The sequence below is a fragment of the Balearica regulorum genome, chromosome 1 (assembly GCF_011004875.1).
Source record: "Balearica regulorum gibbericeps isolate bBalReg1 chromosome 1, bBalReg1.pri, whole genome shotgun sequence".
In the NCBI taxonomy this organism is placed as follows: Eukaryota; Metazoa; Chordata; class Aves; order Gruiformes; family Gruidae; genus Balearica; species Balearica regulorum.
In genome coordinates this window covers 25,511,084-25,535,577 of record NC_046184.1, presented here as the reverse complement: position 1 = coordinate 25,535,577, position 24,494 = coordinate 25,511,084, and the positions used below count along the sequence as shown (strand labels likewise).

Below are 24,494 nucleotides of genomic sequence, written 5' to 3'. Positions count from 1 at the left end.
AGGAAACCAATAACAACAACAACAACAACTTACTTTGTATCTTAAGGTTCCTCTCAACAAAGTGTGAGCTGTCTGAATACCATATGGCTCAGCATATTTGGTACTGTCTCTGTTTGGAAAACCTTCAAGATTTAATCCTGGGAAAAAATCCATCGGAGTAACAGAATCGAGTAATGCTCCTCCCGCTGGAATATTGATAATCTAAATTTTGTGAAAGAACAGCAGTATTATTTCAGAGCAGTGTTATTTCATTTATTTTACAACAGAAAAGATGAAGTATGCTCAAAATAGGAATAATATGCTTAGTGTTTCTGGGGCAAACAAAGGCCGGATCTAAGTAAAGCAGTTGCACAGGCCATTTAAGCATATCCTGTGATGGAGGAGCATGCACTATGTCAGCCATTACTAATCAAAGGGCTCAAACAAGCCATATCCTTCTCATACACACTGTTAATTCCTGCTGCACTTATATTAAAGTCGCAGGTTCCCATTTCATTTATATTAGTGTCATTTTGGAGCACCTCCCCAAACTACACCAGTGCAAAGGGAGATTCTGCCCATAGGCTCCTTGCTTTTTGGCTAAATTTTTTATTCTCTTTTTTATGGGGGGGGGGGAAGGGAGGCAAATGTAAAGAAAAGTATGTGGTTTTGTTGTGGGGTTTTTTTGAAGATTAAAATAAATCAGGTGGTATCACACTGATAGAAAATTGCTGCCCATGTGTATCTTTACTTGCACCTACAAAGCACAGAGAGAATGTACCATTGAAAGAAAACAAAATAAAGGTTGACTAGTTCTATTATCACTCCCAACCAAAGCCTTGAACCCTGCTTCCTTCAAGCAGCTGATGCACAGATCTGCTATGCAGCTTCAATACAAACTGATCCTGTGACTTCTGAGCAAAGGGGCAAGGTTTCCTTGTAGAAGAAAGACTAAAGCAGTAAGTCTGCAGCAATGCTGAAAGATCTTATTCTGTTTATCAGGCAAGACACTAGTGTGGAAGAATCCTGCACAACAGTCAAAGACAGCTAAGGAAAAAAGGAGGAAAAAATTGCACAATTTACCGACAAGCTCACGTAGTGCTCTCATAATGAATCATTCATATGCTTGATATAATTTTTCCTAGCAATGGGTGAACCAGGTCAGAATTAAGTAAGAAACATTTTCACATTCTCCAAGAGACCCCTTCATCTGAAACTTTTAACTACATCCTATTGCTTTTTAAATAGTGATCCAATGTACAATCCCTGAATTTCTCCTTTCTTACTGCAATAAGAACACTAGAGCACCAAAATGTCATGATAAAACATCTCAAAAGATTTCTCAGTTTTGCAGATCAAAAAGTTTAGATAATTAGCTAAACTTTACAGTGGTTATACAAGGCAGTCTCCTTGACATTTGAAGAGCCCCTGCTCAGTAACTACTCTGAGCAAGTGGGAGTGATAAGACAGGACTGGAAAGCAGAAATGTGATAATGGCTTGCAATAGCTTTGCACAAATCAGTTACGACCTTTCCATAAAACAGATGCAGTGACATTTGCTAGGTTAACTCTACTCTAATGACTCCTGCACAAACAACAAAACAGAGCTTATATAAAACACATCAGAAAGCACTGTACACGTTCACAAAACCAACTCAGGGGGTTATTGGTATTACAAATTGCACCAAAAGAAAAAGAAATCAAGAGTTCTGCTATACACTGTGCAAGTACAGAATGAAGCTGTTTGGTTTACAAACATGACAAGACAGAAAAGCAAGCAGAAGGATGCACTCTCACCTTTGTTTCACAGAGCCCAGGACAGGGAAATTAAGTGGCAAAAGCACCGCACAACAGGGATGGAAGCTGAACCCAGATGACCAACCTCAGTCCAGTGCTTTAGTCATTAGAACATGCTCCTCCTTGGCAATCAGTTTCCATATACTAAGAATTAAACTGGCAGCAGCCAGGCACCATCACGCTCCAAACACAGGATTAAGTGACATGTGCAACTTGCTGAGGCAGCTGACTGTCGCTGGCTTGAAAGTAAACACAGCACCTTACAAATCCCAGTTCCCTCCTTAGCCCTATACCACCTTCTTTGTCTGGCTTTAAAGGGAAATGTTAGGATTACTTCACCTCTCCATTTTTTAAATATGTAGCAGACTGAACCGTATTCAGCAACACTCCTTGTGGGCTCCAGCTGAACTTGTATCTCAGAGGATTGTCAGAGTGCTCTGGAGCTGGTAGACCACCACAGAAAGAAGTGTAGGAGACAACCTGTCAGATTTATCCACAGGAAAAATCAATGAAGAGAAGACAGACCAGGATACAAACAGTACAGAGCTACCCTGCCGAATCTCCATTAGTTCTTAAACTTTCCATTGATGTTATCCCCCACATGGGCCAAATCAGAAGATCTACAGTGGACAGGGAAAAGCAAAAGAATTTCACTGAGCAACAGTGTCAAGCTCTCACACTGCAGGCACTGTCCATAAAGGAGAGGAAACCAAACCACACACTGGGGCAAAGCCATCTTAGTTGATGGTCTCACCAATTGGATTAGTTGGCACCAAATTCCAAGTACCAGAAAAAGTAAGATGTCCAGAGTCCACTGCACATCAGTGACTGGCCAAAAACTGACTATGCTGTTAAAGGAACAACTTAACCAATAAAATCTTGGCAGAACTACGCACTACCTGCCAACCTTACCGTAGCACCAACTTCTTTTGCCTTGTCAATACATTCCATCGCCAACATATGGTCAAGACCAGGATCCAAACCCATTTCGCTGATAACTGTAATACCAGCAGCTTCTACACTAAAAATAACAGAAATGGAGAGCTGTCAGAATATTCACTATTACTGCCCTTTTATTCAGGAAATCTGTCCAACAAAGGCCCAGTGAACTTTTCCCAATACAGTAAATTCTGGGACTTGTCTGCAGCTTGGGGGAAAAAAAACAGAAGCAGATGTTAAAACCTGAACAGTGACGGTTGTCTATGAGTCATTCTAGCCTTGGTTTCTCTTACTTTGCTGCAACATCTTGGGGCTGGTGGAAAAAGAAATTCCTACCAGCTACTCTGTCTCCCACATTCTCCTGGACAGCACTGTAATCCAGGAAGATAGCAATGCAGAGGACAGCACAGAGCTGTCATAATTGCCCTAAACAGCTCCTGCAGGGGAGAGAGATTGAAAGGCCTCCTTTCCCAAATTACAAGCATTTGGGTTTTCTTTTTTTTAACAGTTGCCTACACTCCCAGAGCAGCTCACTAACCACCACAAACTGAGGTGATTTATTTTATTCTCAAAGTCACTTTGTGTTTTGACAAATGAGAAGTGTCCTTCTTTTTTTCTTTTTTGAGAGCATGCTATGACTTCTTGGCACCACAGCAAGGGAAGGAGAGGCCCCTAAACCTCCCTCATTGTCTGCAACACTGGTTCTCTACCTGTCTAGCTTTCTCTGTTCTGTATTTTGTAGAGACACAGCACGTACAAGTCTCATCTCAGTCACTTCAATTCACTTCAGAGTTTCCAGTACCATGACTGAGAGGAGCACCGAGATGAAGCTGCATGCCCTAAACAACTTCCGATCATTTAATAAGTAGGACAACAGAAACATTAGAATAGTTAGAACTGTGACCAATTTGGGACTAATATAGTGGGCCTATCCAAAAGAAGGTGACATGAAGGAGGGTATTACTGTAGATACAATAAGCCAAGAATGAGTTTTTATTAGGGGAAGGTGAAGGCTGACAAATATGTTTGCTGTCACTGGTAGGACAGGACAGCCCAGCTGCTCAGCTTGAGTATCAGCCCAGGTCAAACCTCCTAACAGATTTGAGGGAAGAGGGGAAGGCATATTAACATGGAATAAGATGGGGCATGCAGAAAAGCATGTTCCAGTGTTTAGAGCACTAGTATGACCAGAATGGAGTATGCACTCATTTCTCCATTCTGCCACAGCCCCCACATGCAACTTTGGGGAAAGCTACTTAGTCCTCCATCATGGAAAGGGAAGGAGAAAGAACGCAGAAAATAGTAGTAGTACACAATAAACACTGCAGGTATAACTGACTGAAAAATATTCAGAAAATGCACTGAAGAAGGAACCAACACCAGGGAGATGCTACTCTCACACTTACCTCTCCTGGAGTTCTTTCATAGCTGGTGTTAAGTAGCTGGCTGTTACCAAGTTCACTTTGTTGTCAATACATTTCTTAGCAACCAAGGGATGTGCTGAATATGGCAGCAAACTACAAATGAAGGAGATTTATGCAACATCAAAATCCAACTAGTTACTTATGCTGTCACTGGAAAGACACTCACAAATGTTTTTTGTATGTCTACAAAAGAGCTCAAGTAAATGCAACAGTCATACCTGCCTTGCCCTGAGCAGTTTCACACCTACTTAAGTGAAATGCTACCCTATCAGAAGAACATTGTTGTACGCACTCAGAACAGGGGGCAGGACAATAGGGGAGTCATTCTTTAGACAGCATCTTTCGTCACACTTCTCTTTGTAAAAAACAAACCAGTAACCTCTTTTCAAGGCCACTTTCTAAACAGGCATACTGGAGGTTTAGAAGATGCAAAACTGTAAAACCTGCTTGAGAAAGCTTGCATTACAGTGATCTTGCTGAAGTACTTTGTGAAAAGCAAATGCCTTACATGGAAAGGAAACAAAACTCATGACATCTGTGGCAAAGGGGACAAAATGGCAAGGACCATGAAGTCATTTCCTCCCCTGTTTCAATACCTGGAAAGAGATCTTTCTTAATGGGATATTCAGGAGAAATGATCAGGATGTCAGAATTTTGCCTGCCCTTGCAAACATGCAAATTTCATCCCAGGAATACATATGCTAGTGGACACAGCTGACCCCTCGTACTAAGATGACTGTGCTTGTAATTGGTGAACACTTCTAAAGAGATGCTGCAGTCAAAGCCCCTTTGAAATTCCTGATGCCCCGCAATGTGAGAAGGCAGTGGCCAGTTACAACTGTTTACATACACAAATATGACCTTAGCTCTTGGGCATTAAAAAAAAAAAAAAATCCCAGGTTGATTTAGGTCAATGAACTAGGAGAAAGAAGCAGCATGACTTAGGGTTGAGTCTATCATGTTTTACACCGAATTCTGACCTGATTACAAGGTCATGTTTCTTCACCAAGGAGGACAGCTTTTCCTCATGCTTCATGACATCCATATGAACTGAAGTGATGTTGCTGTATTTTTTCGTCAGTTGTTCAAGTTGCTCCTTCATGACAGATGCTGTTTTAAAATTAAAGCACATCAACTGTTACCTAAAGATGAAGGTAAGTCCAAAGCACCCCCATGTATAATTGTGCTTTGCACACATGTGCTTCTTCCCAAAAATAAACAGGTGCATGGATGTTTTCCTTCACTAACAGTTGAAAAGGAATAAATAAAGCACCTTACTTCCCCTAAAGCAGTCAATTTTATTATCAATTGCTAGTGTCAAGCCATAGCAGCTAAAACTCAAGAAGAAGAATCTACAAAGAGTACTTACTCTCAGAAGTAAAGAACTGCTTACTGCTGTGTAACAAGAACACATTTGTAACCAATTAGCAACTTTGTGGGTGTACTTAAAATTAACAAAAGTTTTAACTGTAGTTTTCCTATCAGCAGACTAGATCAACATAAATTATTTACGCAAAACTAGAAGTCATCTTCATTCTTTTCCACTCTATGCAGAAGTAGGTCTAGAACATGACATAAAGGACGGCTAAACCTATCTTTGTGCAGTAGGACATCCCTGAACCCACTGGCTCACTTGCATCACACACACGTGTCCTCCCAGCATGGCTTTCTACAGCAGCACTGTCTACATTTGCTGGGTAACTGAGCACTCACATGGTGGGAAAACAGATAAACTAAACAGAAAGAAGCACACATTCACATCTAAGTGTTTTTTAGAGAGAGGGGAAAAAAGTCTGCTAAATGGATGCATCTCTTATATGGAAATGTGTCACAAAACATGTCATTAACTAGTTACAAAACCCCAACACTTTTATTATAGGCTAGGCAGGGTTGTGATCCGCCCTAAAAGCATACTCCCATGTCTTTAACTCTGACTCCTCATAAAAACCTGTGGTAAGGTACATTCTAGGTTTTAAAAAACATACACGCTGGAGGTTCAGTCTTTGATATCTCAGATGAACACCTGCCACTCTTTGGTAAGTGTTAAAATATACAGAAAAGGACATTACAAAGTTTTCAAAGAACAAGTGACCAAACCACTGATAGAAGCATAAAATCAGATTTTTTTAGAATCCTTAGAAATGCGCAGTTATCTTGGTTTAGAAGCAGATCAATTAAAGCGTTTGAGGGTGAAGAACGCAAATAACAGCCACACAAGAGGGGCATCTGCATGCGTACACTCAGGCTGGAGAAACGTTTTAGAGAAAGACCACAAAAAGACAGCAAAAGCTGTAGTAAACACTTCTATTGATATAGGAGAGGGCAGATCATCTGAACTAGAAAAATAATCCTACAACACGAGGTCTGGGAAAAATAAAATAAAGATGACGAGCAGCAAAATATAACACCAGCTCCAAGTCAAAAGCACCACTAGGCCATTCAGGCAGACCAGTTTTGGGGGTTTTTTTGGAGATAATTAGTGGAAAAACTGTTAGGGGTAGGGAGTCAAAAGGATCAGACAAATGAAAAACTTGAAAAAGGAGAGAAAGAGAACCAAAGTTAGAGTAACAAGTAGGAACTCAATTACATCCCACATGAAACTATGAAACCAAGCAGCCATTTTTCTTTTCCTTATTTATTTGGTGGACAATCACACAACAGACTTGATCTTCACACTTTGATTTGGGGAGGACATCACCCCTTAGGTCTACCAACCCTTACTTAAATGGGTCATCCAGTGGTTTGCTTGGCAGAACGAGGTGTAGGAGAAAACTTGAATGCCAGAAACCATGCTCGCATCATGGTCCTAGATGTACTGACATTCATAAGCTCATCGATTTGCTGGAGAAGCACTGCACAGCTAGAAAGGTAGGGGGGAAAAAAAGGAATAATTGCCTACCCCAAAAAGTGCCTTTCCTTGCAGGTTTACAACCTCATGTGAAACAGAATAATTAAATAGCATTGAAACAGGCAGAGATTTTATTCTTGCTTTGACTTTCACATGGAAATGCAGAAAAGGCACTCCTGGTGCTTCCCTATTTAATGAAACATTGTGTTGCACTAACTCTTAATAGAAGATTGCAATGGAAAAATTGTATGCCCAATGTGTTTTAAAAGTAAATTGGGTTTGGATTAGCATCATCCTGCTGAAAAACAACCATTTTCAATTAGTGCAACAATTTATCTTGCGGCCTGAAGTATTTTAGGTCACTACGCATGTGATGGGTTGACCCTGGCTGTACATATTTTCTCCTGTTTTCAGAAACGGTCACTTCTCTAACCTAGCCAAATAAACGCAGACATGAAGTATTCAATCAGTTTTTGATGGTAGTAACTATTTCTGCAAAAGCACAGACTACTTCACTGAAAAGCAAGAAGCAGGAGAAGAAAAAAAGTCCAAAGAAGAAAATCTGGTTTTTGGTTTTTTTTTTTTCAGGCTGTGCTTGGTTTAAATGAGACAGGAAAACCTTAACTAGCTTTAAGGTCTTGATGAACATGCAGGTTCAACACAGCCAACTAGCAGATTTAGTGAACAAACACATGCCCAGAAAAGCTTATCCCATCCCTCATAGCCATACATTTATAGATGAATATGGTTAAAATAGAAATCTTTCAAAACTCTGTTTCATTACATTCTAACAGAATTCCAATTTATAGCCAAGAACAACTTAATAGCTTAAAAGAAAAACAAGTCACAGCATTCACCACTTTTAACACAACAAAGATAAAAACATTAAGCTTTTACTCTAGGCCAAATAGGACTAAAAGGCCCAGATTCAATCTGACTAGTTTCAGTATTTACCTATGGCTTAGTCCTACCAATCCTGCATATGCTAATATTATCACCAAAAAGGGAGAAATCCAGTCTGCCTGCCTCCATTGTCCTTCCTATTATCTTGCTCCTACTGCCATTAGCAGTTACCATTATAAGGAAAGCAGAACTGAAAAAGATATCTAGGTTAAAGCAACCAGTGTTTACCACATCTGACTGAAAGTGAATTGGTTTCCTGTCACAGCTGACGAAGCTGCTAGTGCAAGAATGACAATGGGAACACAGCCAGGAGAAAGGGGTGGGCAATGAAGGCAGCAGGTGGGCACAGGCTTACGGAGAATTAAAAGCATCTGTGGCTCTAACTTAAGGCCTTATTTCCTTATGGCCTTTCCAAAGTCAATGGGAAATAAACACTGCCAGAGGATGATTCTCCATACCCTACTAATCAACTTATGCTGAGAGAAAAGAGCAAGGCAAAATCATCTACAAATTCAAACCAAAAAAAGAGTTGATTACATGAAGGTTTCCCAACTAAGACTTTTGTCATTTGGATTTAAAGTGGTGTAGCCTAACAGCAGGGAAACAAATGTGGCACTGTGATGTGTGTTTTATGCTTTCTCCATCTACCTGCCTGCTGCCAAATATTAGAAAAGTAACATCTTTGTGTCTTTTTCCTTCTGAGCATCTTTTCGTGCGTGCTGTAGAAACTGCATGTTCTTAAGCTACCCAGAGAAGAGGCACCGCCTGTTTGCACAGTGCTTGGCAAAACAGATCTTCCCTTACTGCTACTGTACTGCTACTAGACGCAGGTTCCATACTCATGAGGGGACAGACGCTGCACAGTGGTGTAATCCTTCCCTCGTCACCGCATCAGGCATCACTAAGGGTGCAGCTTCCTTAGAGTTCCCTTCTTCTTCCTAGTAAATCTTTTCCCAGGGGTTAAAAGTACTATGGTTATCACCACAAAGGGTAGCAAAAGCAGCCAAGTATGAAAATACCATGAAGGAAAAAAAACAAACCAAAGCAACAACAACTAAAATCAACAGAAATATAATGGCAAGTTTTAAAGGAAACAACCTCTCAGCAAAGTATCTTTCAGGCAACGCAGCCTGGGTTCTGAAATCACAGAATCAGGGTAAAGTCAACATCGAGGGTACAGAAAGGTGGTTTTGAGATGCTCAACCTGAAATGTGCTACAGAAAAAACAAAACAGAGGAATAAACAAGCAGGCATGTGGGGCTGATGGGAAGGTCAGGGTCTGAAGGTTTACTACCACAGTACTGGTTATAACAACAGCTGAGGCTTCGCTCATACAGAGGTCTATAAAAACAATTTCATCTTCTTCTTGTGTGAGGCTGAAAACACAGCCAAGCATCAACAAAAGTGACTGACTAGCTACAAAACCAGTCCCAAGCCCAAAGCAGGTTAGAAGGAAAAATACTTCTAATCTCCCTATAGGTTACACACGCAAATAGTAAACTTTGCATGTGGCTATGTCATTTTCAAATCAATTATATAAACTTAAAATGCTCAGAAAGCTACAAAATGCTTTTCTGCTCTGCAAAATAGCAAAGATTTTCTTTATCTGTTCTGAGAACCAGATCAATTTATTACTTATGAGAAAGGTTCTGCCACGTGAGCAGGTTTAAATAAGACGTAATTTTTCAATGAAAAACAAGCAAAGTCTTACATACCAATTGTGATGTCAATGCTGGAATCTCTAGTGAGATATTCAAGTACAGGGCCAGAAACATAGCCAGATCCGAGCAACAAAACCCTCTTCTTATTACCCATCTTCAGTGACTGAGCGTATTCCCTAGGAGGTGTTACAGGCAAAATTAAAAACCACACAGAAGAAGGAAACTGTAAGCTGCTAAAGCTAACAGAATAAGTATGTTTTAGTAAGTCTACAAGCCAAGAGCTCTATTCAGACCCAGAGTCAAGTTACTGGCTAACTAACCCAAGACTGGGCAATCACTGTCTAGCAGTGCTTCCATTCTTCTGCTGCATAACTTCTATTTTCTTTCCTCTATTATAAGCATGATCAAATCCATCGACATCTCCACTGCTTCCCCAACTGCTACGGGCTGTTCAAGAAATTTCTCCTCAGTTGTCATTATATTTTTCCCAATGGCCAAGTAACTGTAACCTGATCATTTGAGGACTGCCAAGCTGTCTATGTCATCTTTGGCTGTCAGAAAGAGATTCCAGGCTCTGCCTTGCTCCCTTTACATCACAGCTAACTGTTAAAGTGCACAAAACCATGCTGGTGAGAGTGTATTTTTGTTAAGTTATACTAGGTTCATATTAGCCCATCATAGGAACATAATAGTCAATAAAAGTCAAATAAAAGTTAATGCCCAGTTAAGAAATCCTGTTTGCAGACAAGAACTCTACTCTAAAAACTATCACAGAGTGTTTCAACCAAGCTTCTACTACTGTCCAAAATAAATTTAAGTAGCTCTCCTGTTGACTTCCAATATAAAATGTATTCACATCAGATTTTGCATTTCTTTTTTCCAGCCAGAATAACATAGTTCGACAGTTGTTTAAATATGCTTTCATAAATGTGCACATTGTAATAGGAAAACACATTTTGGTTGTTTATAATTATTTTTCCTTTTTAGCTTAAATTTGCATTAAGTTGTAAAATTAGGATTGTAAAATCATTTGTCTAAAGTATCAACACTATGCAGATAAAAACTGTTTAGCAAATAAAAAAAATTCCTTAAAGCATTTTTTATTGTTGAAGAAAAGGAAGCTGTTCATTGCCATATTGTTTAACCTCATTAATGGAGACTGAGGTTTTGCTTTTCTTATCGCATATCCTGAAAACAAATTTCAATAAATAGGTAGGACCTTCGAAGATACAGACTTAGGGGAAACTTTGTAAGTGTATAAGCAAGTTCCTCAATTTCCCTTTTATCTACTAAGAGTTTACACAGGCATATACTGCATTGTGGATTACGCCACAGAAAGAATCCTGACTTCTAGCTGACAAGCTCATGTCCACTTTGCTTAAAGCTATTGTCCTTAGAAGAGGACTAACTATATGTCTACTAAATCATGTTGGTTCAGACCTTTTTGGGGCATCAAATTATATCCATAAGTCAATTTTCAGTTGTGGTTTTTCAGTTCAAAAATGGCCATAGTAATGAAGGATGGTGTCGCAGCCTGCCAGAGCAATACCTAATAGCATGACAACAAGAGCAGTCTTGCATGACTTAAAGCATGGCATAAAGTATCCGAGTACATTTGGGGGAACAAGGCCTCAAACAATAGCATTGAAAGACTACCTTGAGTGAAGAGAGTTAAATCAGTACCAAACACATCTATATCATCTGTCTGAAGCACATTCCAGCCTAGTAATTGTGTCTAAGTATTTATAGTTTGAGATGTTCCATCCTCCCTTTCTCTGCTTTCAGGCTTAATTCAATTTTTTTAAAAGTCATTCTTTTCAATTCATTAAATCTGACTGAGATGTACCAATGCCTCACCTCTCTAATCTATCTAAATTATTACTATAGATTACTGTATATTTTGACCTTCATACAAATTTTACAGATTTGATTTTTTTGAAAAGTTAAATTGTGATTTAATCCATTCACAGAAAGTCTCCTACGCCCATCATATCCTTTCATATGACAAATCCAAGGACCTTCCTCCTACTACTATCAATTCTAATAGAACATCTTCTTCCACAGCTACACCCTCATGGCAAAGGGAAGAGAAAGAATTCCTCTCCACCCTTTACTTATAGGGAGCAACACTGGTATGCAGGAGCTTGGAGCGACAGTGTTGACAAAGGGGAAACTTCCTATATGAAAAAAAAGCTGGATTTTGCAATCAAACTTCTTATCATATTTATTAAAACCTTTTCCAGTGTCTAGAATGAGGTCACACTTGGAACAAACACAGCATGTCTTGTTCTAGGACAGGAACAAACATGAGCTGCCAAATGACCTACCAAGAGCAGGGACAGGATCTACACAGTCCCAGAAAAGAACATGTCAGATAATGCCTACCTCTACATACAAGTTTAAATAATTTGGTTATGTTAATCTATGAACAAATGACAGTAATACTTAGAGGTCTACATTAGCAATGGGATGTGCCCTTGCAGCTCTGGATGAGGTAGCAAGGCATGAGGTAGCTGTGGATGAGGTATGAAGCAAGTAAAGGTGAAAAGATAGAGATAAATTCAGTAAATCAAACTGCTCACGCATTCTGATGGTACCCAAGACAGTTCAGTTCATATAGTCTGGCTATCCTATAGTCTGAAATGTCCATGTACACCCAAAGGGTATAAGCAATTAGTCTAAATAGAGCCCTCAGAGACTAAACTAGACACAGCATAATACTTTGTTAGAGTAATAACATAAGCCACATCATTCCTACAGGCTCTAAACGAGAGCCTATCTCTAGCTAAACAATCACACTTTAAGCAGTAAAATCTCTGCTTTCATTTGCAATATCCCCAAAGTTTGCAAAGTAAAGGAGGGTATTGTTAGGTCTTGCTTTTCTGAAAGTTGAGCAACACCAATGAACAACTGAACATCACATGCAACACACAGGTCTGCAGAAATATCAAAAGTCTACCCACAAAAATCCCCTTGCAAATGAAGTCTCCAGATTCTCAGGGTGCTTCACACAAGACCACGCACACGATTATGGAGACAGCAAAAAAAACCCCAGAGCATCGTGCTGGGTGAGGAATAAGAAAACCTGTTACTGAGACAGCCTCTTCAGGTGGTCTACCAAACAGCACACAACAAAAATCACTGTGAGTTGAAGTCTTTGAGAGGCAAACAGCATGTTACTTTGGGTGTGAAGCACTCCTACAGTTCATCATGAACAAGTTCATAGCCAGAACTCGCAAAGTTCTCAAAGGAAACTGGAGAAGTTTGGCATGCAAAAGCCAACACACTATGATTTTAGTGCTTAGCACATGCAGTGCTTGTGGTCAGACCAATTTCAACTTTTCTGTGATGTATAGTGCAGCTAGCACCGACCGTGAACATAAAGCCAGAGGTACCCACTTAATGGCAAATTAATATTTTTCATAGAAGTTTGTTAGTAATAGGGAGCAAGGGGAAGGGAAGGGATACCCAGGTTATTTATACTTTTGTTGGCTTAATACACTCAATGTTACTTCTTTCATGTTACCACTGACTGGTAACTACTGAGACAGGGTACACATGAAGTGGTAGCTAAAGCTGTAGCTACAGTAGTGTAATGAAATGCCTGAGAGTCTCACAGAGGCTCCTGAATACGTCCAGTCACAGAACAAGCACTTATACAGCACAGCACTTGAGCCATACTAGAGGAAACTACATTTGCGGTATACTACAGAGCCTTTTCTTTTCAGCCACTCCTTTCAAAGGACTGCATGTTATATCCATTTTGAAAGGACAAGGAGTAACAGAATTATACTGGCATGTGGCTGTATTCTGCCTCTGGTAAAACAATTTTCATAACATCAGAAGAAGAAAAATGACCACTTTCTCAACTTCAATATAAGTTACTAACAACAAATGTTAATGATTTAGGCAATGTGCGTAAAGAAAGAAGGAAATCATCAAGCCTAGGAGACATTTAGACACAGTGCAACATAGCAGTATTCCACCAAAACACAAGAGTAAATAAATGCGAAAGGGGAGACAGAATGCAGGCAAGGTTTGTTTTTTTTAATCCTGAACTAAACAAACTTTAAGAACCTATACATTACCTGTTCTCCCTCAATTTCTGGATATATTCATACTTAGCTGTCAGTGAGCCATTGGATGCAATCACTGCCTAAAAATACATGAAACAAATTTTGAGGATCTTTTGTACCTGTACATCTTAAAACAGAGGAAGACAAGCAGAGTGCCAATTTGCAAAACTTACATCTCGAACAACAGATGAGTAATTCTGGCCTTCAAGAGGTTCTGAGCCTTCTGATAACAGCTATGGAGATAAATTATTTGAAATGAGGTCATGTTATTTCCCACAATTTTTTTCAGAGTAAATCAAGATTTTAAGCAACATTAAATGGATGCAACAACATCAATATCAATATCAATTCTCCTGGCCCTGATCAGTGTCATTTGAATTTTATGAAAATACAGGAGTTCAAACAGCAGTCTGATTGGGAGTGACTGTTGAGTGCCCCAAGAAAATCAGATTTAGACATCTACTGCAGGGTCCAGGAGCAGTGAACTACCTGCCAGAGCCTGTTTCCTGCCTACAGAAGGTGTTCTTGATAAATCCCTAAGACATCCAGGTCACTAATGTCTCATTCATGTGTTGCTTTTTGAAAGTACTGCCTCAAGACTTAGAAAGCGGGTTTTTTGGGTTTGGTTTTCTTTGTGTTTTTTTTTTTAAGTACAAAGTCAGTTATGTTCTACAGCAGATTCCTTTTGAATATACACAGGAGACCAGAAAAGCAACAAACGAGCAGACCAAAATCCAAGTCATTTACCTTCTTGTTTGACACATAAAACCTTACCATCTCTTCAATATACGGGAAAAGCATATCGCCAAAGTACTCTGTTGCTTCTATAGGAAGCTGTGCTGGCAGATTGTCAATGGAACACATCAGAATCCCAGAGCCTTCAACACTGTAAGAGAGACCATAGCTCTTCTAAACTACTTCTCCTTGGTACCCTCTTTCAGAAGTGTTTTAAATGCATGATTTTTCAATATAATGTTTCACTGTACAAATTACAGAGGAAAGCAATAAAAATTAAAGGCTCTCCCACCTGTCATGAATAATATGCTGGTCAGCATCATACATACAAAATGGACTGTCAATTGTTGTACACTCCGTCATAAATTCTATAGATCCTCCAGTGTCTGCTGAAATGTCACATATTGCCAGAAGTCTGAAGAGATTAAATAAAAAAGAAAAAGGAATAGAGCATTACCCAAATTACTAAGGAACACAGGTATAAGAGATCACGAGTGAACAGGAAATAAAAGAAATGTGAGAAGATCTATCAGACTTGTAGTTTCGTTCATTTTAACCAATGTAGAAGTCAACACAATGACCTCCAGAAACATAATGGAAATCTGGCCCTACAGTAGTCATAGGATTTCCACTCATGTCAACAAGATCCATATTTCATGCAAAACTTCTCAAAGACCAAGAGAATCACAAAATCATAGAATCATTGAATCGTTTAGGTTGGAATAGACCTTTAAGATCATCAGGTCCAACCATTAACCTAGCACTGCCAAGTCCACCTCTAAACTATGTCCCTAAGCACTACATCTACATGTCTTCTGAGTATCTCCAAGGATGGTGACTCCACTACTTCCCAGGGCAGCCTGTTCCAATGCTTCACAACCCTTTTGGTGAAGAAATTTTTCCTAATATCCAATCTAAAGCTCCCCTGGCGCAACTTGAGACCATTTCCTCTTGTCCTATCACTTGTTACTTGGAAGAAGAGATCAACAGCCACCTGGCTACAACCTCCTTTCAGGCAGTTGTAGAGAGCGATAACATCTCCCCTCAGCCTCCTTTTCTCCAGACTAAACAACCCCAGTTCCCTCAGCTGCTCCTCATAAGACTTGTGCTCTAGACCCTTCACCAGCTTCGTTGCCCTTCTTTGGACATGCTCCAGCACCTCAATGTCTTTCTTGTAGTGAGGGGCCCAAAACTGAACACAGTACTCGAGGTGCAGCCTCACCAGTGCCGAGTACAGGGGGATGATCACTTCCCTAGTCCTGCTGACCACACTAGTTCTGATACAAGCCAGGATGCTGTTGGCCGCCTTGGCCACCTGGGCACACTGCTGGCTCATATTCAGTTGGCTGTCGACCCCCAGGTCCTTTTCCGCCAGGCAGCTTTCCAGCCACTCTTCCACAAGAGTTGCGTGGGGTTGTTGTGACCCAAGTGCAGGATCCGACACTTAAATTCTTTATTTGTCAAGTGAGACAAAGAAAGAAAGGTGTCAAGAGTGGACAGAGAAGAGACACAGACCTCCATCCTCACCAGGATACACTGCCATCTCCCCCTGCAAATCCATCCCCAGGCCAGTCTCCCAGAGAACTATTACACAGGGCTATTAGCAGAAGGGTGGCTCCTACCCTCACTGAAAGAAGACTAACCCTGGATTTGCACCCCACATTCCATCCTTGAAGCTATTCAGAGTTGTGAAGCATTCCCACTACCTGCTGCAGAAATCAGAGGTGTTAACGAACAGTTACTGAACCTGCACAAGCCAAATGAATGGGTAAGAAGAACTTAACCAACACATTCTGCTCAGGCACAGAAACTTCTAGCAATAATGGTACAGTAGGTACATTTCCCAGATGTCACACTGTTTGTATTGGATTCTGCACAAGGATCAATGACCGAATTACCTTTGCAGAAAGACAGCCAATACCTGTCAGTCATTTGTACTGTGATGTTTTCAAAAACTCCAAACTGTGAAAACAAGACTGCAAAGCACAGAAGAACAAAAGCAGAATCAATGGGGCATTTTGCAACATGCAAGAGGAACAATGTAAGAAACAGAATCATTCAGTAGATACTGTAGTGAAACTGCCTAACATTATGACTTAATCATGGTGCTGCAGAATTGTTACGAGTGAACTGCGGTGTCTTACTTGTGTGGTAACTCAGGACAGCCCTCCGTTGCACCAGCAGCAGATCGAATTGGCACTAGCAGCTTCTGAGCATCCTGTCGACTTAACAAGCGAGGAGTATGTTGTTCCCAGTATATGCCATTAATTAAACAAGTTGTGTAGGGTGCAATCTGCAAAGAAAGTTACAGATGCCTAATGTTCTCACCTAGTACTTTAGTAAGTTGAAAGGACCTGGTCTAGTGTTTTAAATGAATGCTTTCTCAATCGATGGATATGCAAAGGTGTAGTAACTACCAACACTCTGTGGAAAACCTTTCATAAAAGAACAGAAGAGATGCTCACATCAGTGTTAAAGCGAGAAGTGTAAAGTTCTGGATGTTTATCGTAGTCTACTGGATCATATACTCCATCATGTTTCCTTACAAGATGATGGTGACGACTTAACACTGTCCCATAGACTTTTCTGAGGTCTGAGAAAAAAAAAAGAAAAGAAAAAGAAATAGCTGTTATACTTGGACAAAAAGTGTCCTAGTGTTTTCAATCACTTTATTGTCACAGCATACCTCCAGATCTGGAAACTTCCTTTAACTCATGTGGTTCCACAAACTCACATGGGAGGGCATTGAACATTTCTTGGGCACCCTGTAAACCATGAAGTAGGATCAGAAAGAGCAGAGAATATAGAAATAGCGTAACACTGCTCATTTGGAGTGTGAAAACAAATACAAAAAATACCACACACAACTTGACAGTCCTGCTAAAGAATATATTCAGAGATGTACAAACTGTTTCACACATATCCCCGCTTATCCAGAACAAAGCTCATCTCTAAGTACAAGGAATTTACATCCTTCCCCATTAATGCAGTATGCCTGACCCATAATCCAATGTCTGGTTCATATTTCTAAAGGCAGAGCTGGGAGGCCTCAACTCGGCCACAATCGATAGTTTTGCTGCCATTCTCAGGAGCAGTTTCTCTTTATGGAAGACACCTGAAGCCACTCCCTCACCAACCAGGCTGTTCTAAAGGCAAAGAACTTCAAGATGACTTTCCCAATGAGCTGTGATCACAGAGCAAAGGCCTTTCAGACACGCCATCCTTTTGACCAGAAAATACACATTTACATAGGCAGTGATTTCACTTTATAGCTGGAGCCTAGTTAACTGATCTTTGTTGCCAAAACCAGGGCTTTTCCCTGTTGTAGAAAATAGCTCTAAAGTCCAGCACTTGTAAGCCAAGTCAATGCTATAAAAACAGATATAAAAACTCAGCAAGTATTAGAGAAATAATTATTTTCATCATACTTTAATGGTGTGACTCAACATACCTTGTGAGCTCAGAGTCAACAGAAGGGAAAAGGGAGACAAAAATCATGTAGGTGGGAAAGGAGAGAGGAGCAGTAAGACTTAACCCATTTTTCTTGGTAAGCAGTTAGCATGGTCAGCCTTGTCAGGCATGATCTCATCTTAAAGGCATTAGTTTATAAAATCACAGAATCATAGAATGGTTTGGGTTGGAAAGGACCTTAAAGATCATCTAGTTCCAACCCCCCTGCCATGGGCAGGGACACCCTCCACTAGACCACATTGCCCAAAGCAAATGTACTTAAAATTCTTACCAGCAAAGGAAAACCTGAAGTCCAAGCAAACAAAATAAATCCATCTTAACCCATTTAACCTGACATGTATCAAATACCGAGAAGTTCTATTAAAAATAATACAGCATTTCATCTTGAAGACAGAACTCTTACCTTAGAAACATTACCAGTGCCTGTAAACACAAATGTTAAAGGCCCAACTGACTTTGGCATCAATCCCAGTGAAATTTCATACCCAGCATCCCGTACTGCCTGCACAGCCTGACTGCTATTCCTGTAATTATGCGCCATTCCAATGTGCTGAAATCAAAGGCACAGAACCATCAGGATATTTTCCATATTCAAAAACAGATAATTAGCAGATGCCCAAATGTCATTTTGCTAAAGAAAAATACATACACGTATACTCTTACCATGAAGGGAGTGTGATGTCCCAGGGCTAAAAATCGTAATCCCAATCCATGTAGAATGTTGATCATTCCTATTGTTAAAAAAAAATAAAATCAGACCATCAGTGTTAATTATGAATATGCACAGTCAGAAACTGCAGAGACTGACAGAAGTCTAAAATCACCCTGAATATTTTTGCCTGTGTTTTAATATTAATATTTTACTTCTACAGAAAGCCTACATAAAACCTGGGAAGGAGAAATTCAATAGCAAGCCATGCCATTAGACCTGCTCTTGGCCTACATTATGCATTTCAGCACTATTTAATACTTGGATATCCTTTTGTGAGATGCAGCCACATCACCAGATTCCAAAGAAGTAGATAATAAAGAGAGCCTCTGAAGAAAGAGTTGGAAGTTCAGTAAAAAGGAATGAGAACCATGCCTCACAAAAATCAGTGTAAATGGAGTGACAAACAGATGTTGTTCAAACTTGCAGGACTGACAGCAGCCATTTCTTTCAAAAGTCTTTTCAGTTGACCTCTTGATATTTAGTCTGCCTCAGATTAGTTGAATAGACAAACAGGATTTCAAGACAACATAAAATAATAGATTTGCCAGGACAATTTGACATGTAATCTCATCAAAAGTATGGAGCACAAAACAGAGTGGAAAAAAAGCTCTTAAAAGCAAGAGTTAAAAATGCAGTTAAAAATGTATTGCAAGCCTCAGCTTTCAGGAAACGTAAACAACCGGAAGTATTACAAGAAGTTACTTGTTGCAAGCCTGCCTTTACTTCACGCACTATACCTGCTACACCAGCCCACTTTCCAAAGGCCACAACTCGCATTCCTTTATGATCAACCATTTTTTCATAGTCAAACAGTCGAATTTCCTGAAAATACATAGCAAATTGAGTATTAAAATTTCCAGTGAATGCAGCCAGTGGCACATTGCTGTCCTAGGAACTACTTTTTCATATGCCTTGGTCATCCTTTATGTCAGAGGCTGATGGGCACATATATGAGAAAGGCAAAAAATTCATAACAAGATTTAAGTATAAAAATATAAACTTAAAGGTTGCACTGAATTCCTGTTTAAAGAGTCTCTGCACTGCCCGTGCACTCTTGGCACAGAGCTCCCCAACAGCCCACTCCAGCTGCTGCAGACCCATTCACATCCTCTGCCAAGAGGCTGCTCATTTCTGAGTGAACCGCTTGCCTCCCTCTAAAACAACCAATACGTGCTCTGCCTTAACAACTTTCCAACAAGACTTCGTGCTCACACAGCGTGAACTTCTCTTGAGTATATCATGCTCACAACTCATCTGCATTACGCACATAAACACAGTAGCACTGCAAGCATGAGATCCTCCAAGTAAGAAACACTCAGTTCCAGGAAAGGATACTGAAAACAGCCCTCGTTAACTATCTACAAATAGGCGTGCTGAAAAGTAACCACAGTAGGCAGCAAGCTTTCTATCACGCTTCAGCATTAAATTCAGTTTCAACCTGATGCTAACAGCAAATTGTCTTTGCTATGACACAATTTACCTGTCTTAGAATCTCATCCAAAAGGGCCATGTTTGCCTCTTGGGCTTTAATAGTGTGAGAGAAGAAGGCATAGTTTTTTTTCGGTATTAATTTGTCCTCTGGAGGTCTCTTCACACCTACTATCAGAGAAGCCTCAGAAATATCTTCTTGAATAATGCCACCTGCTTTGATGTAATCCTATGAAGGAGAAAAATCAAAGTAAATTTTTCTGTTTATTTTCATATTCAGATCTCAGCACATAAGCAGCTAGGAAGGACAAATAGACAATTCTATTATGCATGTATCACAAGTTACTGCATGTGATACATTCATAAACCTCTTTATCAAAAGGGGCATCAAATATCAAACTGAATTTCCATGCTAATATAATATCTTATTATAAAAGACCAAAACATAATTATGTGTTAGTAAAATTCTTCATCTTAAATTCACAGAAAGAGAAGATTTAATTACATTTTTTTAACTACATTTAAAGTATCTTATCATATTGCAGTAATGACCAGTCCTTTGTAATGTGTTGAAATACTTGGAAATAAGTTTAGAGAAATCTGACAAATTAATCTAAAGACTGATGATATCTGATTTTATAAAATTATATAAGACTAAATCCAAGCTGAAGAGCAACTTATAAAACAACATTTTTCCATATAAAGATTTATTTTTTTCTCTCTTATCTCAAAAATACATTAAAATTCCAGCTTTCAGTATTGTAGTTGTGTACCTAAAGTGATCTGTGCTTTGGTGAAAAGCAGCACTGTGCCTTAATTAAAAGGTGATATGTGCAAGCAATCACCAATTCTCTACATATGATTCAATTTTCATTTGTTGACTCATACACCTTACAGCAGAGTATTACTGCTGCTACAGGAATTGTAAAAGCCCTCAGTCCTGAGGCTATCAGCATTACCGAGAAAAAACATCTCTCCTCATTTCACATGATTGAAGCAGGAATGGGATTCACCAGATTTCATCCTTCCTCTTTTTTTTCTTTAAATATGCTTATTTTTTAGAGTGTTGCCTCCATGCAAACAGCAGACCAGAATTCCAATGTTAAAGGAATTCCCAAGTCTCTACTCCAAGAGCACCTAGAACGTCTTCAGAGACAGATGAAAGGGCAAGAAATCAGTAAAAACCCACCAGTGTGCCAACATTACACTAAAAGGTTGAACAAACTAATCCTTTTTCTCTCCACTAGGACACAATAAGTCCTTATTTAACAACCAAATGAATAATACATTTTCTCAAATATACCCTTTGAATATTCTTTTTCCTGTACTATCGTTAATTAATGGCTTTGCTTATTATTTTTCCTGTACTATCGTTAATTAATGGCTTTGCTTATCTAACTCAAAACGGGACCCTACCTTTTCATGGATGGCTCTCCGGTTTGATGGCTGCACCAAGACCTTGTATCCCATCTGTGTCAATTCTTTAACATGCTTTGGTGCTAGAGGTGCTCTTCTTTCCCATGCATTGACATCTTCTCTCCTGATTGCCAGCACAGGCTTACGACGATGCCAACACTTAGCGTGATGGAACGCACACCTATCATTTGTGTGACTAAGGGCTCGCAGCATGGTAAAGCCTGATGGCAGCAAAGACAAAGTAGTAAAATAATACATGTACATGTATGCTTCAAACACTGTTTGAAGCAAAAGTTCTGGTCTCCTCTAACATCTGCTGTAAAACACAAACCAGTCACTTTATACTCTAGTTGCACTCTTTTGTGAGACATGAATTTAGTTTCAGCATGTTTTGTTGCATCTCAGTTTGATGGGGTGTCATGACGGAAACAAATTCTTTGTACTACTGTAAAGGAAGCCTTCTAATGTGTTCAATGTACCAAGTTTTTAATTACATGGCTTAAAAAGAATGCTGGAAACTTAAAGATACCAATTAAATTAATTTGCCAGCATAAACATGCAAAGAGCAAGCACTTATTAAAGCTAGCATCAACAAAAGTACGAAGTAACAAACACAGAAAGCAAGTAGAACACAAGCTATAATGCAAGCAGTTGATTAAAAGAGAAAACCCAATATGTAAGACCAATGTTAAATATTTTTACATAACTAATCTTTACACAAGCTGAAAACAGAAGGTAAGTACAAGACCTTAACTACTGCTCAGCAGTCAGCATATGTTTGGCCAGGAGCAACAGGTTTTCTTCCTAATCAAAATTTTACGCACAGTGGAAAAGCTTCATTATGACAGATTCCCACTACAGATGATTATCCCTTTATTTTCTCTCTCCTCCTCTTCACACCCAGTGAAGCATATATGCCACTGCTCAGCTCTGCTGAGAATGGCAAGGGTTCTGCACAGGTCCAGCACCCAATGCCTAGGAGTCTAAGGACTTCAGATATTTATGCGATTAAAAGATACAGATCTCAGAGATGGAGGCTTCAAAGATGTGAACTTTGTTTCCAAAGCAATTTTAACTGATAATTACATGAATCTCTGTATCCAAATCACTCAGAAAATCCTGCTTGTCCTCATGCCTCAATTTTGTAACATCTCTATACACCTAAAACCTTGAGAGAGCCTGTTTAACTCCAGGCTTGCTTAAACAGAAAAACTAGCAGACTAAGGAAGAAGCACATGATCCTCTAAGTTAGCTCCAAGTGTGGTTTTCCTACCATCGCTAAATCTGTCCACCAGCAGAATTGACTGTACAGAAGTTGGAGTTATTTTATGACACTGCTCTTCAGCATGCTAAGAGGGTACTCAGAGAGCATGTCAGTACCTCTCAAAAGCAGAGAAGTCTTGTCACACAACGTCACTGTTACTGCATGCTAAAATATAATGATGAGAGCAGCTCCTATGGAGAAATCAGTGCACTATACACCTCATATCCAAGCCTGCAGTGAAGCAAATTTCCCTCACACAGAGGACTCCCACAAGAAGAAAAATTATGCTTTCAAGGAGGAGTGAGCTGCCCTGCACTTAGAGCATGTGGGTGAGGGGGAATCAGGGCAGTAAGCAAACACTCCCTGTGAGCTCTGGCAGGCCAAAAGTTCACATGCCTGTGTATGCTCAGGCTTAGCCAGAGATACTGATATCCCATTGTAAAAGTGAAAGTAACTTCAGAATTCAAAGCCTGCAGAGCTGTGGAACCCTCCCTGGCCTCCTCAGCACGCCAGCTGAGCGAGGGAGCCGAACGGCACCAGTTGGTTCTTCATCACCCATGTTGCGGGGGCTGTTCCACACAACTGAGACTAAAATAACGCTGAGGAATATAGCAAAGGCAAAAAGCCTAACAGCAATGCATCTGATTACAGCACACAATTTTAATATGATCCTATTTCTAGAGTGAGTTGAATACGCTTATACGGGCGACTTGTGCCCCCACTTCCCACTTGAGACCCAGCTAAACCAAAGCGCCCGGCGCTGCCAGCAGGTTTCACCCCCTGAACCTGCGGCCGTGGGTCTCACAGGGCCCCGCCAGCCTCCCGCGAGGAGGGGCGACGCGCAGAAGGAAAACAAATCCCCGTTATTAAGAGAGGCAGGAAGGTGCGGGCAGCTAGGCGGGTAGGGGGAGAAGCGCAGTGAGCGGGCGGCACCGGCCGCGGGAGGCCGGGACGGAGCGGCTGCCTCGCCGGCAGCGCTGCCCGAGCGGAGGACATCAGGCCGCGCTCGCTGCCAGGGGGAGCGCCGGGCTCCGCCGCCGGCTGCGGGGGACGCCGTGTGGCCCAGCGGGGCGGCGGGCAGCGCCGTACCTACCTCAGGGCGAGCGGGGCAGCGGGGGAGGCTCGGCCGCGCGGCCCTGCTCCCTCCTCCGGCCACCGTCCAGCGCACCGCCGACGCCCAGGGCGACAGCCAACCGCGAGGCGCCCTCCGGGTACACCCTTCGCTGCCCGCCAATGGAAAGGGGCTCTGGCCGCGACGTCACGGTGGACGCCGGCACGCCCCCTCAACGCCCCTGGTTTCTGGAAGGCCCGGCGTCCCCTCACACCCCCCCTCGGCGCCTTGCGGGCGGCCGGCGGCAGCCCGGGCAGGCGGGGGCGGGCAGCGCCGCGGGGAGTCCCCTGGGCCCCACGCAAGGCCCTGCAGGTTCCCCGCACCGGCAAAACGATCCCGCCAACGCCCCCCGCGGGTACAACCGCCGCGCCCCGCACCAGTCCCCCCTCATCCCCCCCCCTCGCCGTGCCCGTGGAGGGCCCAGCACAGGCTGCACCTGACCTGTCACAGCCCTGTCAGCCCTGTCCTCCCCACGGCCTTCTGCACAGGCCGCTTGCCTACTACCCATCGGCTCAAACTATCTACATTCGGTCACCTTGTTCATTTCAAGTGTCTTTAGCATGGTACGGGAAATGGTAAACATTATTTTGTCTGACGAATAGAAATTATACTTGATTTGTTATGTATGCTATTGCCAATTTTCAGCTGGAACTTGGTCCTTGCATTAGGTCCTCGATGATGGGCCTCAGCTGCTAAGTTGGCTTATCACAAATAATAATTGGATATTGTA

General features: G+C 41.1%; 1 protein-coding gene across 5 annotated transcripts in view; it reads right to left on the bottom strand.

Moving 5' to 3' along the window:
- The window catches only part of AASS (aminoadipate-semialdehyde synthase), a 32,724-nt gene extending 8,847 nt beyond the window's left edge, over nucleotides 1-23,877 (bottom strand). For 4 of the 5 annotated variants that reach the window (XR_012833673.1, XR_012833674.1, XM_075743100.1 and 1 more), the window contains exons 1-19: nucleotides 23,747-23,877; nucleotides 21,390-21,610; nucleotides 20,026-20,202; nucleotides 19,283-19,367; nucleotides 18,497-18,564; nucleotides 18,237-18,383; nucleotides 17,049-17,127; nucleotides 16,828-16,955; nucleotides 16,507-16,655; nucleotides 14,655-14,777; nucleotides 14,402-14,513; nucleotides 13,801-13,860; nucleotides 13,640-13,707; nucleotides 9,606-9,727; nucleotides 5,120-5,249; nucleotides 4,122-4,232; nucleotides 2,689-2,797; nucleotides 2,116-2,256; nucleotides 34-201 (exon numbers count right to left, since the gene is read on the bottom strand). Coding sequence is in view for 3 of the 5 variants with exons in the window: in XM_075743100.1 (XP_075599215.1) it covers nucleotides 34-201; nucleotides 2,116-2,256; nucleotides 2,689-2,797; nucleotides 4,122-4,232; nucleotides 5,120-5,249; nucleotides 9,606-9,727; nucleotides 13,640-13,707; nucleotides 13,801-13,860; nucleotides 14,402-14,513; nucleotides 14,655-14,777; nucleotides 16,507-16,655; nucleotides 16,828-16,955; nucleotides 17,049-17,127; nucleotides 18,237-18,383; nucleotides 18,497-18,564; nucleotides 19,283-19,367; nucleotides 20,026-20,202; nucleotides 21,390-21,602 (2,190 nt within the window). In the remaining 2 variants the exon portion in view is untranslated. The remainder of the gene's footprint in view (nucleotides 1-33; nucleotides 202-2,115; nucleotides 2,257-2,688; nucleotides 2,798-4,121; nucleotides 4,233-5,119; nucleotides 5,250-9,605; nucleotides 9,728-13,639; nucleotides 13,708-13,800; nucleotides 13,861-14,401; nucleotides 14,514-14,654; nucleotides 14,778-16,506; nucleotides 16,656-16,827; nucleotides 16,956-17,048; nucleotides 17,128-18,236; nucleotides 18,384-18,496; nucleotides 18,565-19,282; nucleotides 19,368-20,025; nucleotides 20,203-21,389; nucleotides 21,611-23,746) is intronic. The other variant, XM_075743122.1, reaches the window with a different exon arrangement.
- Between the last annotated feature and the right edge of the window lie 617 nt (nucleotides 23,878-24,494).